We start from the raw sequence: 14077 nt of genomic DNA, 5'->3' as shown, positions 1-14077 counted from the left end.
CCACGGCTGACCCCCCACAGCTCGCCTGCTGAGACCTAGGCGCGGCGCAGACAGGACTCGAAGAGGACGCGGTTGGCCTTTATTGGTGGTCAGGGCGCTGTGGGAGGAGCCTCACTGCTGGAGAGGGGGCCCAAGAGCTGACTCCACCCCGGGGGGTGGGAGGAGTGAGGGGGCACCCGAGGGGCCGGCAGCCCGCCGTCAGAGCCGTCCCAGGCATGACACAGACCACGGACCGACAGCGCCGGCTTCAGACGGCAGGAAGCTCGCACTGCACGACCTGTGACCTTCCGCAAAGGGCAGGAACCGGGCGCCGGCCCACACACCTCGTGAGGTGGACGCGGCAGGAGCCTGGGGAAGGCCGCCTGCCCTCCGCCTGGCCTGTGTGAGGGACCAGGGGGACACGAGGGGACACGGGGGACACGAGGGGCAGGGGATAGGGACGCGGCCTCTCTCGGGGCTCTCGGAAATGGTGATGTAGGAAAAACACAAGCCCGGGGGACAGAATCCTACACGCAGGAAGCCCTACTTTAGTTCTTTATAAAGGAGAGAAACTGGTCTGGATCCGGGTGGGTCTCCTTTCGGAGCAGGGGGCGCGGGGGGCGGGCTCCCAGGGCTGGGCAGGCCTGTGCAGACTCCTCATCAGCCACCTGCGGAGGGCAGGGTGTGGAGAGCACGCTCAGACCCCCGGGCCCGCCGCCCACACGGAGCAGGAGCCCCCCACACGCTCACCGCCGGCTCAGCTGGCGTTCCTCTGGCGCACGTTCTTGTCCTTATCGTTCACGTGGTGCCCGCTGCTCTTCCTGTGGATGACCGGGCTTTGGCGCTCAGAGGACCAAACAGCCGGCCCCCCCAAGACCCAGAGGACGGCGTCCAGGCCCTGCCGTCGGACCCCACCCACCCCCGCCCCTGCGAGGCCGGGACTTACAGTGGAGTGGAGCCTGCATCCTCGTCTGCGCAGAACGCAGCCGCATGTGAGAGAAGGACAGGCCGTCAGTGGGGCCCCTGGACCGGGACCTCACAGGCGGCCTGCCCTGCCGGGGAGCCGGGGCAGGTCGCTGGGAGGCCTCGGGTCCCCCACCCCCCAGGCTGGGAGCAGAGCCGAGGGCACAGGCTCACCGTCCAGGATCTCGTCCGGCTTCCGCCGCTTCTCGTAGACAAAGATGATGGTGACCAACACGAGGACCTCGGCCACGATGCCCAGGAAGGGCCAGAGGGCGGCGAAGCGGTTGCGCACGCGCAGCGAGATGACGGCCTGGCCGCTGCCAGCCGTGCTGGTGCCATTGCAGACGTACTGGCCGGGGTCCGTGGTCAGGTCCAGCTTCGAGATGCGCAGCTCGGTCTTGGACTCTGAGGATGTCACCAAGAACTTGCCCTGGGAGGTGTTGGTGATGACCTGCAGGCAGGCGGGCCTTTAGGACCCCAGTGGAGCCTGGAACCCCCCTCCCCCCGCGGGCGCACCCTCACCTGGTCCGCAGACTCGCTGATCTTGTACCAGAACCAGTCGGTGACCGGCGGGAACGAGGTCGACTTGCAGGCCAGCATGACAGACTCCCCCTCGGTGGCATGCTCCGACTTCTTGACGGCCTTAATGTGCGGCCGCCCTGGGGGCGAGGAGGCCAGCGTCCCTCTCTGCACCGGCAACTCCACGCACCCCCAGGCCGAGCCCGCCCGCCCGCGGCTCACCCTTCACTGTGATGCTCCTCCTGCCCAGGTGCTCCGGGAGGAAGATGCACACGTACTCCCCCGAGGAGTCCTCCTCGTCCATGGCCACCCTGCAGGCAGACGCGGGTGGGGACACGTGTCCGAGTGGGCGTGGCGGGAAGCCCTGGCTGCGGGGGGCAGGAAGGGTGTGTGCCCACCCCATCAAGGAGGGACCGGGTGGGGACGGGGCCACACCAAGCCTCTGCTTCCGCGACCCCCGAGCCTGAGGACAGCAGGTGTCCGCAGCCCAGTGAGGACGAGGCCCAAGGGCGGGCGGCCACAAGTGCCGGAGGGTTAATGAGCCGCGGACCAGGGATGGGGGTGGGGAGGCTCAGAGGCCGGACAGGCCGTGCTGTCCAGCAGCCACTGGACCCTCCCGGGCTCCCCAGGCCCAGGTCCAAGCAGAGCTGGTGTCACGTCTATCTGAGAGCCCGCTGACTGCAGAGTCCCGGCACACGGGCAGCGGTGGGGACGGGGACTCGGGCCCTCGGGGCCGCACTCACTCATACTCCATGCTCTGGCCAGGCAGCGCGTCCTCCTTGAGCACCTTGCCCGCCTTCACCCAGCGGTGGCCGATGACCTCGGCGGCGCTGTCGTTCAGCGTGCAGCTGAGCCGGGTCTTGGAGCCGAGCTCCTCCTGCCCCGGCCTGATCCTGCTCTCTGGGGTGAAGCAGGAGGGCACAGGATCGGGACAGCACCCAGCCCGCCCCCGCCCCCATGTCCCCGCCCCCCGAGTCCCCGAGGTCGGCGCTGCTGGGAGGGAACACGGCCTTGCTGGACCATCCGGAGTCGCGCCTGGAAGGACACCCTCCCTGTCAGCAGCCTCGGTCTGCAGAGCGACCATGCGGACGCAGGGTGGGACACGGGGTCGGGAAGCGTTTTAACGGGCCGGGTCTGAGGCGTGGGGACAGAGGCCAGAGCCCACCCTGGGCCCCAGACGAAGACGAGGCATCAGGGCCCACTGCTCCAGCCCAGCACAGACCCCAAGCTCCTCTGTCACAATGAATCCGTGGCCGCTGGTGAGGGTCCCTCACCGGACGGTCTGGCAGATCCCGTCTGCCCCCATTAGGTGAGGCCGCCAGGGTGGGACGGGGATGCTCGGGCCCGGGGGGACAGTGGGTTGGGGGCTCCAGGGGCCCGTCTTGGAAGACCGAGCGCTCCCACAGCCCCTCACAGTCACCACCAAGCCCCCACTTGCCCGGGACGCTGACGTGGGCTCCCGCGGCCCCTCTGCTTGGCCTCCGACTGGCGACCCCCGTCAGCGAACGACGTTCCCCTTGGGAACCAAACCTGGAGATCCCAGAGCGGGGCTGAAGGGCAGCCAGGGTCTCTGGGAGCTGGGATGGGGCTGGACAGGGGCTCCTGGGGACCCCAGACCTGCGGGCACAACGGAGCAGGGGGTGGGGGAGCAGGGGAACCACCAGAACCAGGACCCTGTGCTGAGGGCAGAGCCGCCCTGACCCTCGCTGACGCCGGCCGTCGCTGGAGCAGCAAGCCCCCCATGCCCTCTCGGAGCCTGTCCAGGGCTGGGGCAGATGTCACCTGGTCGCGGGGGTGCCCCGCCGCCCCCGCCTGCTGGCCTGAAGCAGAGTGTGACAGCGTGACAGTCATTCACCCAGAAGCGCTGTCGGCCGTCCTGAGCCCAGGCCCGTGGGACGCGGCACAGAGCTTCCCCTTCGGCCCGAGCGCAGGAGCCCGGGCACCAGGTCAGGCGACCAGCAGAACACGGGCCGTGTCTGAACGATGTTGGCCACGCAGAGCGGCCCCACGAGAACGCGGACCCCGGGACCCCACTGGGAAACCGCGTAACCAACACGTGGAACCGGGTGGGTGGCCAGAGATCCTGACCCCACTGGACGGTCATCTTGGCACCAGTGTGAGCCGACTCCACAGGCAGCAAATCTGCACTCATGCCCACACCCCACCCGAGGGACACAACCTGACTGCACGAGGGGACCCCGCCTGGCTTGCTCCCTGCACCCAGAGACCGTCAGCTGGTCGGTTGTTAAGATTATCAGACCTCAAACCCAAAAGGGCAGCAGACGGCCTTTCTCTGAGACGCCACAGCGGGGCCTGTTCTAGAAGGGTCCGTGGGACAGCATGGGGCGGCGGCAGGGGCCTGGCAGCGGGCCCCACCCCGCCCCCGGGACCGACTGCAGAGGGCCCTCCCTCCCCAGTGGCCTCTCCCGCGTGGACGGGACGCCCGCAGGGCCGGTGCTCAGCCCCACCGCCCGTGGGCAGCTCCTCCATGAGGACAGGGGTCCCCAGACTCCAGCAGGAGAAGAGGACCTGCGGAGATGCCCTCAGCAGCTCCTGGGCGCGCACACGCGTGCGCACACACACACACAGTGCCGCACACGTGCAGTTAGACAGATGCACACATGCGCACAACACACATGCACACGTTTACACAGGCAGTGCACACACACAGACACACACTCAAGGCCGAGGCTGCGCAGGACGGCACATGCAGGCTGCTGGCACCAAGGCCCGGGCCCAGGGTGCACTCAGGACAGGCACGGGGCGGGTCTGGATGCCGGCTGCCTGGACAGGAGGCTCGGGCGCCTGCACCGTCTTCAAGGAAGTACCTCCTGCCTCCACATTTCTCAGGAGTCAGGGTCTCCCAAGATAGCACAGCCGTGGCCCGTGCAGAGTCGGGGGTGACTCGGGGCACAAGCGAGGCCGGCGGCCCCTCCCAGCCCAGCTGCCTGTCCACCGCGGCTGCACCCCTGTCCCTCAGCCAGGGCTGCTGGAAAGGACCTTGGCCAGATCTGTCCCAGCCTCAGCCCTGAAGGCCACCTCCAGTGGGGGCCGAGCTGGGCCATCTCCAGCTCCACCTCCCTCCCCAGTGTCTGAGGACCCCCCCCCCAGCCTGAGGGCCACACGCAGCAGGGGACCGAGCCAGACCACCTGGGCCACCTGCCAGCCTGTCCCCTAAGGAGTCTTCTCTGTAGCCTGGCTGTGTGCTACCACGTGTGCTGCGTCACCTGGGGACGTCTGGAGCATCACAACGGTGCTGGCCCACCTAGGTCACCCAGGGACCTGCTGCCACAGGTGACATGACCTGTGACATGCAAACGGGAGAGCAGGGGGCGACAATGGAGCAGGGCAGGAATGACGCCCTCCGGTGCCCTTGGCCAAACCCAGGGCCCTGGACACAGGAAGTGGGGCACCCTGGGGGAATCCACAGGGAATGGGATGGGAGGAAGGACAGGCCTGGCCCTGAGCCACCCTGGAAACTCAAAGACCCAACTCTGCCATGTGACCGGAACCCCAGTTCCCTGTAGGGTCACCTTCATCTAAAAACAGCCACCCACTCCGCACCCACTGGGGCAGGGCCGTGGCGCAGGGCCAGGCAGGCCTCGTGGTCAGCAGCCCGGCAGCCCTCGGGACGAGGCTGCAGGCACCCGCCCTCCACCCCGCCTGCTGCCATGCAGCAGGCCCGGCAGGACAGAACGTGTCTGGGACGCCAGCCCGGCTCACCGTCTCCCGCCCCCAACCCCGCCAGCACGCGGCTCCCCCCACCTGAGGCTCAGAGGGCCCACGTCACCAGCCACAGGACCAGCTAGCAACCCCGTGCCAGCCCATGCCGGCCCAGCAGACGATGGGACCCTAGATGGTCCCGGGGGAGCCTGGTTCTCCCCGAGAGGACCTGAGCGCCAGCAACATGTGGGTGGAGGAAACCACCCCTGCAGGGGCCCCGAAGCAACTCCTACTTCACTCACCTGGGGGGAGGGTTGTCCCAGCCCCGGGGAACAGAGGTGCTGTCACACGAGGAGGCCCCAGGGAAGGCCGGCTGGGGCACGCGGCCCCCGAGAAGCTGATACCGGCCGAGGCCTCCTCCACCCACCGGGCCATCCGCACCAGGTCTGAGGGGCTCGGGCGGACTCGAGGCCTATCTCCGAGCTCGTCTGAGTCCTCCCAGAGGCGCCTGCAGGCTGGCCGGAGGCCAAGGGCCTGGGCCCAGAGGCCGTCAGTAAATGGTCGCTTTGGTCATAAGGAAGAGGAAAGGGGTGGGCTGGGATCTGGAAGTGGGTCAGGAGTGACTAGGTGAGTCCCTCCCGGCCCCGCTCAGGGCAGCCAACCGGGTCAGGGCTCAGAGCTCCTGCCTCCCGGGAGGGCGCGGGCCGACCCTTCTGGGCTGCACTTTGTTCCCTCCGCGCCCGACACCATAAATCTTTAACCCAGGACCACAGGGCGAGTCGAGACACGGGAGAGCGGTCGTCCTGGAAAACGCCTTAACTACGTTCCCAGGCACATCCCCCCAACCAGACATCTGCCGCCCCAAACCCGCCCCCGCCGCGAGGAGCCGAGACAATCAGCCTCCCCACGCTTCCCACTCGGCACCACTCGGCCACCTTGGGGCTTCTCGCCTCCAGTCCCAGGCCTCAGTTTCCACCCTGTAAAACGAAGAGGGGAGGCTACATGCCATGTCATCCTGGGCCCCGAAATCACACAAGATGGAAGGAAGCAGAGTGACCGGGGCTCCCTACAAGGGCTCAGTGTTTGGGCCAACAGCCGGGAGCAGGTGCGGACCCGGTGCAGGCCACGGGACCCAAATCCCGGCAAGAATGACAATCCCCTCCTGCTCGCAGAGCCGGCCCCCTTCAGGGACATTCCCGTGCGTGTGGCTCCAGCGTCCACTTGAGGACAACAGCCCACTCCCCGGGTGAGAGCCAAGGGCTCAGGGAGTCGGGGGGGTCCCTCCACTCACCCCCAACACTCCCCGGGCAGGGAGCCCCACCCTCAAGTTGTCTCCCCAGGCCCCAGAGGGGCCGCTGGAGGACCCAGTGGGGTTGTCCCTTCCCCTGGTGGGGGTCCCTCCAGATCTCCTCCCCAGGGGCCCCCATCCAGGGGTCAGGCCGGCTCCAGACCCCTCCCCTCCCCTCCCCTAAGCCAGAAAATCAGGAGCTTCGCCCCCAGTACCACCCTGGTCAGACCCCTGGGGCCACCCAAGCAGATACTGCCTGCCCCCAGCCCCACACTGCCGCCCCTGGAGGTCCCCCCAAAGCCTGAGAAACCCCCCCATCTGGCAGTGCTGCGCTCGGAGCTCCCCCGACCCACTCCTGAGTGCTCCCAAACCCGGGAACCCAGTGCAACCCTCCGGGGTCTCCCCAAACCGAGGGGACCCACAACACTGCTGTACCAGAACTGCCCCCGAGCCCCACGAAGGACCTCGGCGGGGACCCCCTGACACACAGTACCGCCCCCAGGAGCCTCCAGGGCTCCGCAAATCCCAGGGACCCCCACACTGCTGCCCCCAGGATCCCCCGGCTCCTCCCAAATCCTAAGGGCCCCCCCGGTTTCCCCCAAACCCCGGGGAACCCCCCCAAAACCCGGGGAGCCCCCGCGCTGCCGTACCTGGGAATCACTCGGGTCCCCCCAAACACCGGGTCCCCCCTGCGGTCCTCCCAAAGCCCGAGGACACCCCGCGGTGCCGTCCCCGGGATCCACCTGGGTCCCCCAAAGCCCGGCGACCCCCCGCGTTGCCGTCCCCGGGATCCACCTGGGTCCCCCAAAGCCCGGCGACCCCCCCGCGGTGCCGTCCCCGGGATCCACCTGGGTGCCCCAAAGCCCGGCGACCCCCCGCGGTGCCGTCCCCGGGATCCACCTGGGTGCCCCAAAGCCCGGCGACCCCCCGCGGTGCCGTCCCCGGGATCCACCTGGGTGCCCCAAAGCCCGGCGACCCCCCGCGGTGCCGTCCCCGGGATCCACCTGGGTGCCCCAAAGCCCGGCGACCCCCCGCGTTGCCGTCCCCGGGATCCCCCGGGGTCCCCTCAAGTCCCGAGGACCCTCCGCGCTGCGGGCCCCGGGAACTCCCTCGGGTCCCCCCAACGCCGGGGACCCCCCGCACTGCCGCCCCCCGAACCCCGCGGCCCCGAGCCGGCCTCCTCCGCCCGCCGGCCTCACCTGCCCCGGAGTCACCCCCGGCGCCCAGCACCACGAGCCCCAGCACCACCACCAGCGCGGCCGCCATGTCGCCACCGTCCCCGCCGCAACCACCGCCCGCGGCGCTATAAGAACCGGTCGGCGGGCCGGGCGCGCGCACGCAGGGCGGCGTCGGGGGCGGAGCGGGGCGCGCACGGCACGTCGGCAGGAGCCCGCGCACGCGCACGGGTGCACGTATGCCCGCGCGGGGCCGGGCCGGCTCTTGCTACGGAAGCCGGGGCGGCAGCACCACGTGACCCGAGCAGGCCCCGCCCCTCGGCCTGTGGCGTGGCTGCGTTGCTAGGAGACGGGGGCGCGGCCGGCGAGGCGGGGCTGGGAGCCGGGTTTCTCCTTGCTCTTCGGAAACCGTGTTAGAACGGCGCTGCGCCCCCGAAAGCGGCTAAAATGCTCGACTTATAGTATGTGTTTTCTACCACAATACGAAAAAGAAAAAAGCATTAAAAGGAGGCGATAGGGACCCTTGTGAACAGGTGGATGTGGGCCCGCAGGTGTGGGGCTGCCAGATTTGGCCAAAAAACATCTGGACGCGGTTAAATTTGAGTTTCAGACAGAGACTGAGTGATTTCTTAGTGTAAGCATCCCGTGCAATATTTGGATGTACTTATGCCAGGAAAAGATGGCTATTTGTATGAAATTCAAGCGTAACCGGCCATCCGATATTTGCCTGGGAGACCTACCCTGGGGTCCCCATGTTTTACAACAAACACTTTATAAAATGATAAATAATTTCAAGCAAAAACAGGGTCATGTAATCTTCGTGACCCTGGATTAGGCAGTGGTTTCTTAGACGTAACACCAAAAGCACAAACAACAAAGGAAACAGTAAATTGGACTTCATTAACATTACAGAATTTTGTGCCTCGAAGAGCACCAAGAAGAAAGTGAAAAGACCCACAGAATGGGAGAAAATATCTGTAAATCGTGTATCTGATCAGGACTTATATCCAGAACACATGAAGAACACTTACAACTGGATTAAAAGAAGATGAATGACTCAATTAAGAAAACGGACAAAGGCGGCCAGCCCAGTGGCGTAGTGGTTAGGGTCGTGCATCCAGCTTCTGTGGCCTCAGGTTCACAAGTTCGGATCCTGGGTGCAGACCCGCACACCGCTCATCAAGCCGTGCTGTGGTGGGGTCCCACATACAAAATAGAGGAAGAGGGGCACAGATGTTAGCTCAGGGCCAACCTTCCTCTAGCAAAAAACAAACGAGCAAAACAAACAGACAAAGGATCTGAATACACACACTTCTGCAAAGAAGATACGGAAATGGACAAGAAGCCCCTGAAAAGGTTTACGACATCCTGAGCCCTCAGGGAAGTGCAAACCAAAACCACAGTGAGATGATGGTTCACACCCCAGCGGATGGCTGTCAGCAAAAATGCGGAAAATAGCAAGTGCTGGTGAAGGTGGAGAAATCAGAGCCTGTGCACGGCTGGTGAGATGCCAAACGGTGCAGCCGCTGTGGAAAGCACCCTGGCAGATCCTCGGAGGCTTAAACCAGAGTTACCATCTGACCCAGCAAAGACTGAAAATCCACATCCACGCAGAATCTCATGCCCAGATGTTCACAGCAGCACGACTCATAATGGCTGAAAGGCAGAGCAACCCGAATGCCCACTGATGGATGAACGGATCCACACTCGTGTCCACCCACACGCTGGAGCATGACGCAGCCGTGAAGAGGAGCGAGGCCCTGACACGGCTGCACGTGGACGGACCTCGAACCCACGATGCTCAGGGAAAGAAGCAGACACAGAAGGACACACGGCGTGTGACCCCATGGACAGGAAACGTCCAGAACAGGCCGATCCACAGACAGAGAGCGGGCTCACGGGGGCCAGGGGCTGGGGAGGGGGTGGGGGTGATGCTGATGGGGAAAGGGTTGCTTTTTAGGGGGATGAAAATGTTCTAAAATTGATTGTGGTGATGAGCGCACAACTCTGAAATGTACTAAGCCCACTGAGCTGTACACTTTAAATGGATGAATTGTACCGTATGTGAATTATCTCAACTGAAACATAGGGTCATGTAAGGGGGCGGCTGCTCTAGCTAAGGGGTCAGGTGCCTTTTCGGAGGTGATGACATGTGAGATGATAACAATGAGGAGGCAGCGGCCACGGGAAGGGGTGAGCGGTACGTCTGGGAACAGCCTGTCCGGCGCAGGGAGGCAGGCCCGGGGAGGAGGCTGAGAGGAGCCGGCCAGCAGAGTCCCAGCTGCCGTGGACGTCGGAGGCAAAGGCAGGAAGGAGGTGGCAGAGGGGCCAGGACTTGCTGAGAAAGGGGCTATGGGGTGAGGACCTCACGCCTGCAAGACCCACTCTCAGAAGTGCCCGGAGCCGACCAGAAGCCCCAGCCCTGGGCCCATGGGCTTGGCGAGGCCGCCTGCACGGGGTTGAGAGCTACGTGCAGCATGAGGGAGGCCGGCGGCCAGCTGGCCTCAGGGCCCCTCTGGCCGGGGCCGCATTCCTGCCCCCCCTGCCCTCCCTGGGCTGGGCTGCCGACAGATCTCGTGGGAAATATCAGGGCTGCCAGGAAGCCTTTGTTTACAAAATAAAGCCGCTCCTCCTTGAAGACCCAGTTTTCTGGTCCCCTCCCTGAAAGCCTTTCCTGCCCCCTCCCCCAGATCCCTCTCTGCTCCATCCTGGCCCCACCCGGGGGCAGGAGGCTCCCCGTCCCCCTCCGCTTCCAGGGAAAGGCCAACCAGGAGCACTCCGGGAAGGGTGGCCAGAGGTAGCAAACAGAAATACAGGACACCCAGTTAAATTTGAATTTCAGGTAAAAAAAAAATCAGTCCATCTCTTAGTATGAGTATGTCCCACGCAGGATCTGGGATATACTGATCCCAAAAGCCATCCATTCTACACCTGAAATTCAAACTTCACTGGGCATCCAGTATTCCACCTGGCGTCTCTCACCCGGTCCCCTCGCCCTTGGTAACTCCCCTCATCGCACGGGTCACTCTCTGACCTCAGGTCCATCCTGGCCTCTCGCCTGCTGCCCGCCCGCCTGTGCGCAGGGGCAGGGACAGCCGGCCTGGCCTGGCCTGGGCCCCACATGCTCCCGGCGGGTGCCCCTAACTGGCTGCGGCCGAGTAGATGTCCAGGACCCTCGCTGTCTCCCACTCTCGGCCCCTGCGGCCTGCACCCCTCGGGAGGGGTCCAGACTTCGATCCGGCGTCTTCCTGGCACAGCAGGATGAGGGAAGCTGCCGTCTGTCCAGCTTTGCTCTGCGCCTGGGCCCGCCCGGTAGAGCCTTCATCCAGCAGCCCCGGCAATCAAAGCCGGACCCCTCCTGCAGCCTCAGGCCCAGCCCCGCTGACCCCTGGGCTTCTCGCCCTCCATGCCCCCCACACCTTTGGCTCCGGCCTCATGGGCACCGTTTCCTGCCTCCGAGCCTTTGTCTGGTCTGTGCCTGGCCCCAACGCCCTTCCGTGCATCACACTGTCCGCCTCCTGGCAGAGGCCTCCCCGGCTGGCCGTCCCGTCCCGTTGGCTTCCTTCTACTTTTTGTTACAAAACCTTTCAACTCGCAGCCCAGGGCAGAGAAGATGGCATAGGATCCCGGTGCCCTCGCTGGCTCTTGCGCAGGGTTTCCGGCTCATTCTCTGCATTTTTCTGAGAGGGGAACTGTGAGATCCAGCCCCTCCCAGCGGTGTTTGTGGGGCGCGTGGACTTTATTCTCTGGGCGAAGGGGGCCCGGGGAGGGACTGAGCGGGAGCGGGTCATCAGCTGACGCGTGCAGTAGGGGGATGTCTCGGCCGCCAGGGGAGGGGGGCCTGAGGGTCGGGAGTGGACGTGGGTAGGGACAAGGCGGCCCCCAGACCCTGTGAATGAGACGGTATTTGGAGAAAGGGTCTCTGCAGATGCAGTTAAGTTAAGGGTCTCGAGACGAGCTCGTCCTGGATGAGGGGGTCCTCATAAGTGAGAGAAGACGAGAGACACAGACACAGAGCAGAGGCCACGTGGAGACGGAGGCAGAGGTGGGGTGACTCGGCCACACGCCCAGGACGCCTGGGGCCCCTGAGGCTGGAAGAGGCAGGAGGGACCCTCCCTCCTGGAGCCTCCAGGGAGATTGTGGCCCTGGCCCCCTTGACCTCTGATTTCTATCCCCAGAACCCTAAGGATTTTTTTCCTTTTTTTTTTTTAATATTTTATTTTATTTATTGAGTTAATGATAGGTTACAATCTTGTGAAATTTCAGTTGTACGTTAATGTTTGTCAGTCGTGTGGTAGGTGCACCTCTTCACCCTTTGTGCCCACCCCCCACCCTACCTTTCCCCTGGTATCCACTAATCTGTTCTCTTTGTCTACATTTTTAAATTCCTCATATGAGTGGAGTCATACACAGATTATCCTTCTCTCGCTGGCTTATTTCACTTAACATAATTCTCTCAAGGTCCATCCATGTTATTGCAAATGGAATGATTTTGTTCTGTTTTGCAGCTGAGTAGTATTCCATTGTATATATGCACCACGTCTTCTTTATCCATTCGTCTGTTGATGGGCACTTAGGTTGCTTCCACGTGTTGGCTGTTGTAAATAATGCTGCCCTGAATATTGGGGTGCACAGGACTTTTGGGATTGCTGACTTCAAGCTCTTTGGATAGATACCCAGTAGTGGGATGGCTGGGTCATATGGTAGTTCTATTTCTAATTTTTTGAGAAATCTCCATACTGTTTTCCATAGTGGTTGCACCAGTTTGCATTCCCACCAGCAGTGTATGAGGGCTCCTTTCTCTCCACACCCTCTCCAACATTTGTCACTTTTTGTTTTGGTTATTTTTGTCATTCTAATGGGTGTAAGGCGATATCTTAGTGTAGTTTTGATTTGCATTTCCCTGATGATCAGCGATGATGAGCATCTTTTCATGTGCCTATTGGCCATCTGCATATCTTCTCTGGAGAAACGTCGGTTCATGTCTCCTGCCCATTTTTTGATCGGGTTGTTTGATTTTTTGTTGTTGAGTTGTGTGAGTTCTTTATATATTATGGATATTAAGCCTTTGTCAGATATATGACTTGCAAATATGTTTTCCCAGTTAGTGGGCTGTTTATTTGTTTCAATCCTGTTTTCATTTGCCTTGAGGAAGCTCTTTAATCTGATGAAGTCCCATTTGTTTATTCTGTCTATTGTTTCCCTTCTCTGAGAAGACATGGTGTCCGAAAAGATCCTTTTAATACTGATGTCAAAGAGTGTACTGCCTACGTTTTCTTCTAGAAGCCTTACGGCTTCAGGTTTCCCCTTTAGGTCTTTAATCCATTTTGAGTATACTTTGGTGAATGGTGAAAAAGGATGGTCAATTTTCATTCCTTTACATGTGGCTTTCCAGTTTTCCCAGCACCATTTGTTGAAGAGACTTTCTTTCCTCCATTGTAGGCCCTCAGCTCCTTTGTCAAAGATAAGCTGTCCATAGATGTGTGGTTTTATTTCTGGGCTTTCAATTCTGTTCCATTGATCTGTGTACCTGTTTTTGTACCAGTACCATGCTGTTTTGATTACTGTGGCTTTGTAGTATGTTTTGCAGTCAGGGATTGTGATGCCTCCCGTTTTGTTCTTTTTTCTCAGGATTGCTTTAGAAATTCGGGGTCTTTTGTTGCCCCATATGAATTTTAGGATTCTTTGTTCTAATTCTGTAAAGAATGTCATTGGGATTCTGATTGGGATGGCGTTGAATCTGTAGATTGCTTTAGGTAGAATGGACATTTTAACTATGTTTATTCTTCCAATCCATGTGCCTGGAATGTCTTTCCATCTCTTTATGTCGTCATCCATTTCTTTCAGAAAAGCCCTGCAATTTTCATTGTATAGGTCCTTCACTTCCTTAGTTAAATTTACCCCGAAGTATTTTATTCTTTTTGTTGCGATTGTTTTTTTCCTTTTTTTGAGGAAGATTAGCCCTGAGCTAACTGCCACCAATGCTCCTCTTTTTGCTGAGGAAGACTGGCCCTGAGCTATCCATGCAGTTAAACCCTCAGACGAGGGTGTGGCCCACCCCGTCCTGCTGCCCACCCCGTTCGGCCGCCCCCTTCACTCCAGCAGAACCCGCACAGCCATGTGGCACCGAGTCCCTAGGCCCCACGAGTGCCAGGGGCCTGGCCTTCCAGAACCTTCCTGCCAGCCCACCCGCCCGAGGGGAAGAGCTGGGATCCAACATGGGCGGGCAGCTCTGCTGCTTGAGCTGCGGGCCAGGAAGCGGCAGCTGTGAGGCCGAGATAAGCTTCCTGCTGGAGGGGCCGCGGCCTCCACTGCTGTGCCTCCAGTGGGAGCCGCCCCAGGACCCTGCCGAGGGGACGCGGCTTCCCACCTCCGGGGGAGGCGGGGGAGGAAGGGGCTTGGCGCCTCCGGGCACCCCTCGTCCACGCCCCTTGCCGGCCTCCCCTCCTCTCAGTCGGGTCCCAGACTTCGCTGGAGCGGCTCAGCATTC

At 62.0% G+C, this 14077-nt stretch overlaps 1 protein-coding gene across 2 annotated transcripts; it reads right to left on the bottom strand.

Annotated features, from left to right (window-relative positions):
- Positions 1–65: 65 nt before the first annotated feature.
- On the bottom strand, positions 66–7853 carry BSG (basigin). 2 transcript variants are annotated; one of them, XM_023644130.2, is made up of 8 exons: positions 7612–7853; positions 2205–2361; positions 1684–1772; positions 1465–1601; positions 1117–1393; positions 926–950; positions 726–800; positions 66–647 (listed from the first exon to the last, which is right to left on the bottom strand). In XM_023644130.2, the coding sequence occupies exons 1-7, from the start codon at positions 7676–7678 to the stop codon at positions 737–739; spliced, it is 816 nt and encodes a 271-aa protein (XP_023499898.1). In that variant the 5' UTR covers positions 7679–7853; the 3' UTR covers positions 66–647; positions 726–736.
- Between the last annotated feature and the right edge of the window lie 6224 nt (positions 7854–14077).

Source organism: Equus caballus, chromosome 7 (assembly GCF_041296265.1).
Source record: "Equus caballus isolate H_3958 breed thoroughbred chromosome 7, TB-T2T, whole genome shotgun sequence".
Lineage (NCBI taxonomy): Eukaryota > Metazoa > Chordata > Mammalia > Perissodactyla > Equidae > Equus > Equus caballus.
This window is presented reverse-complemented; position numbering and strand designations above follow the sequence as displayed.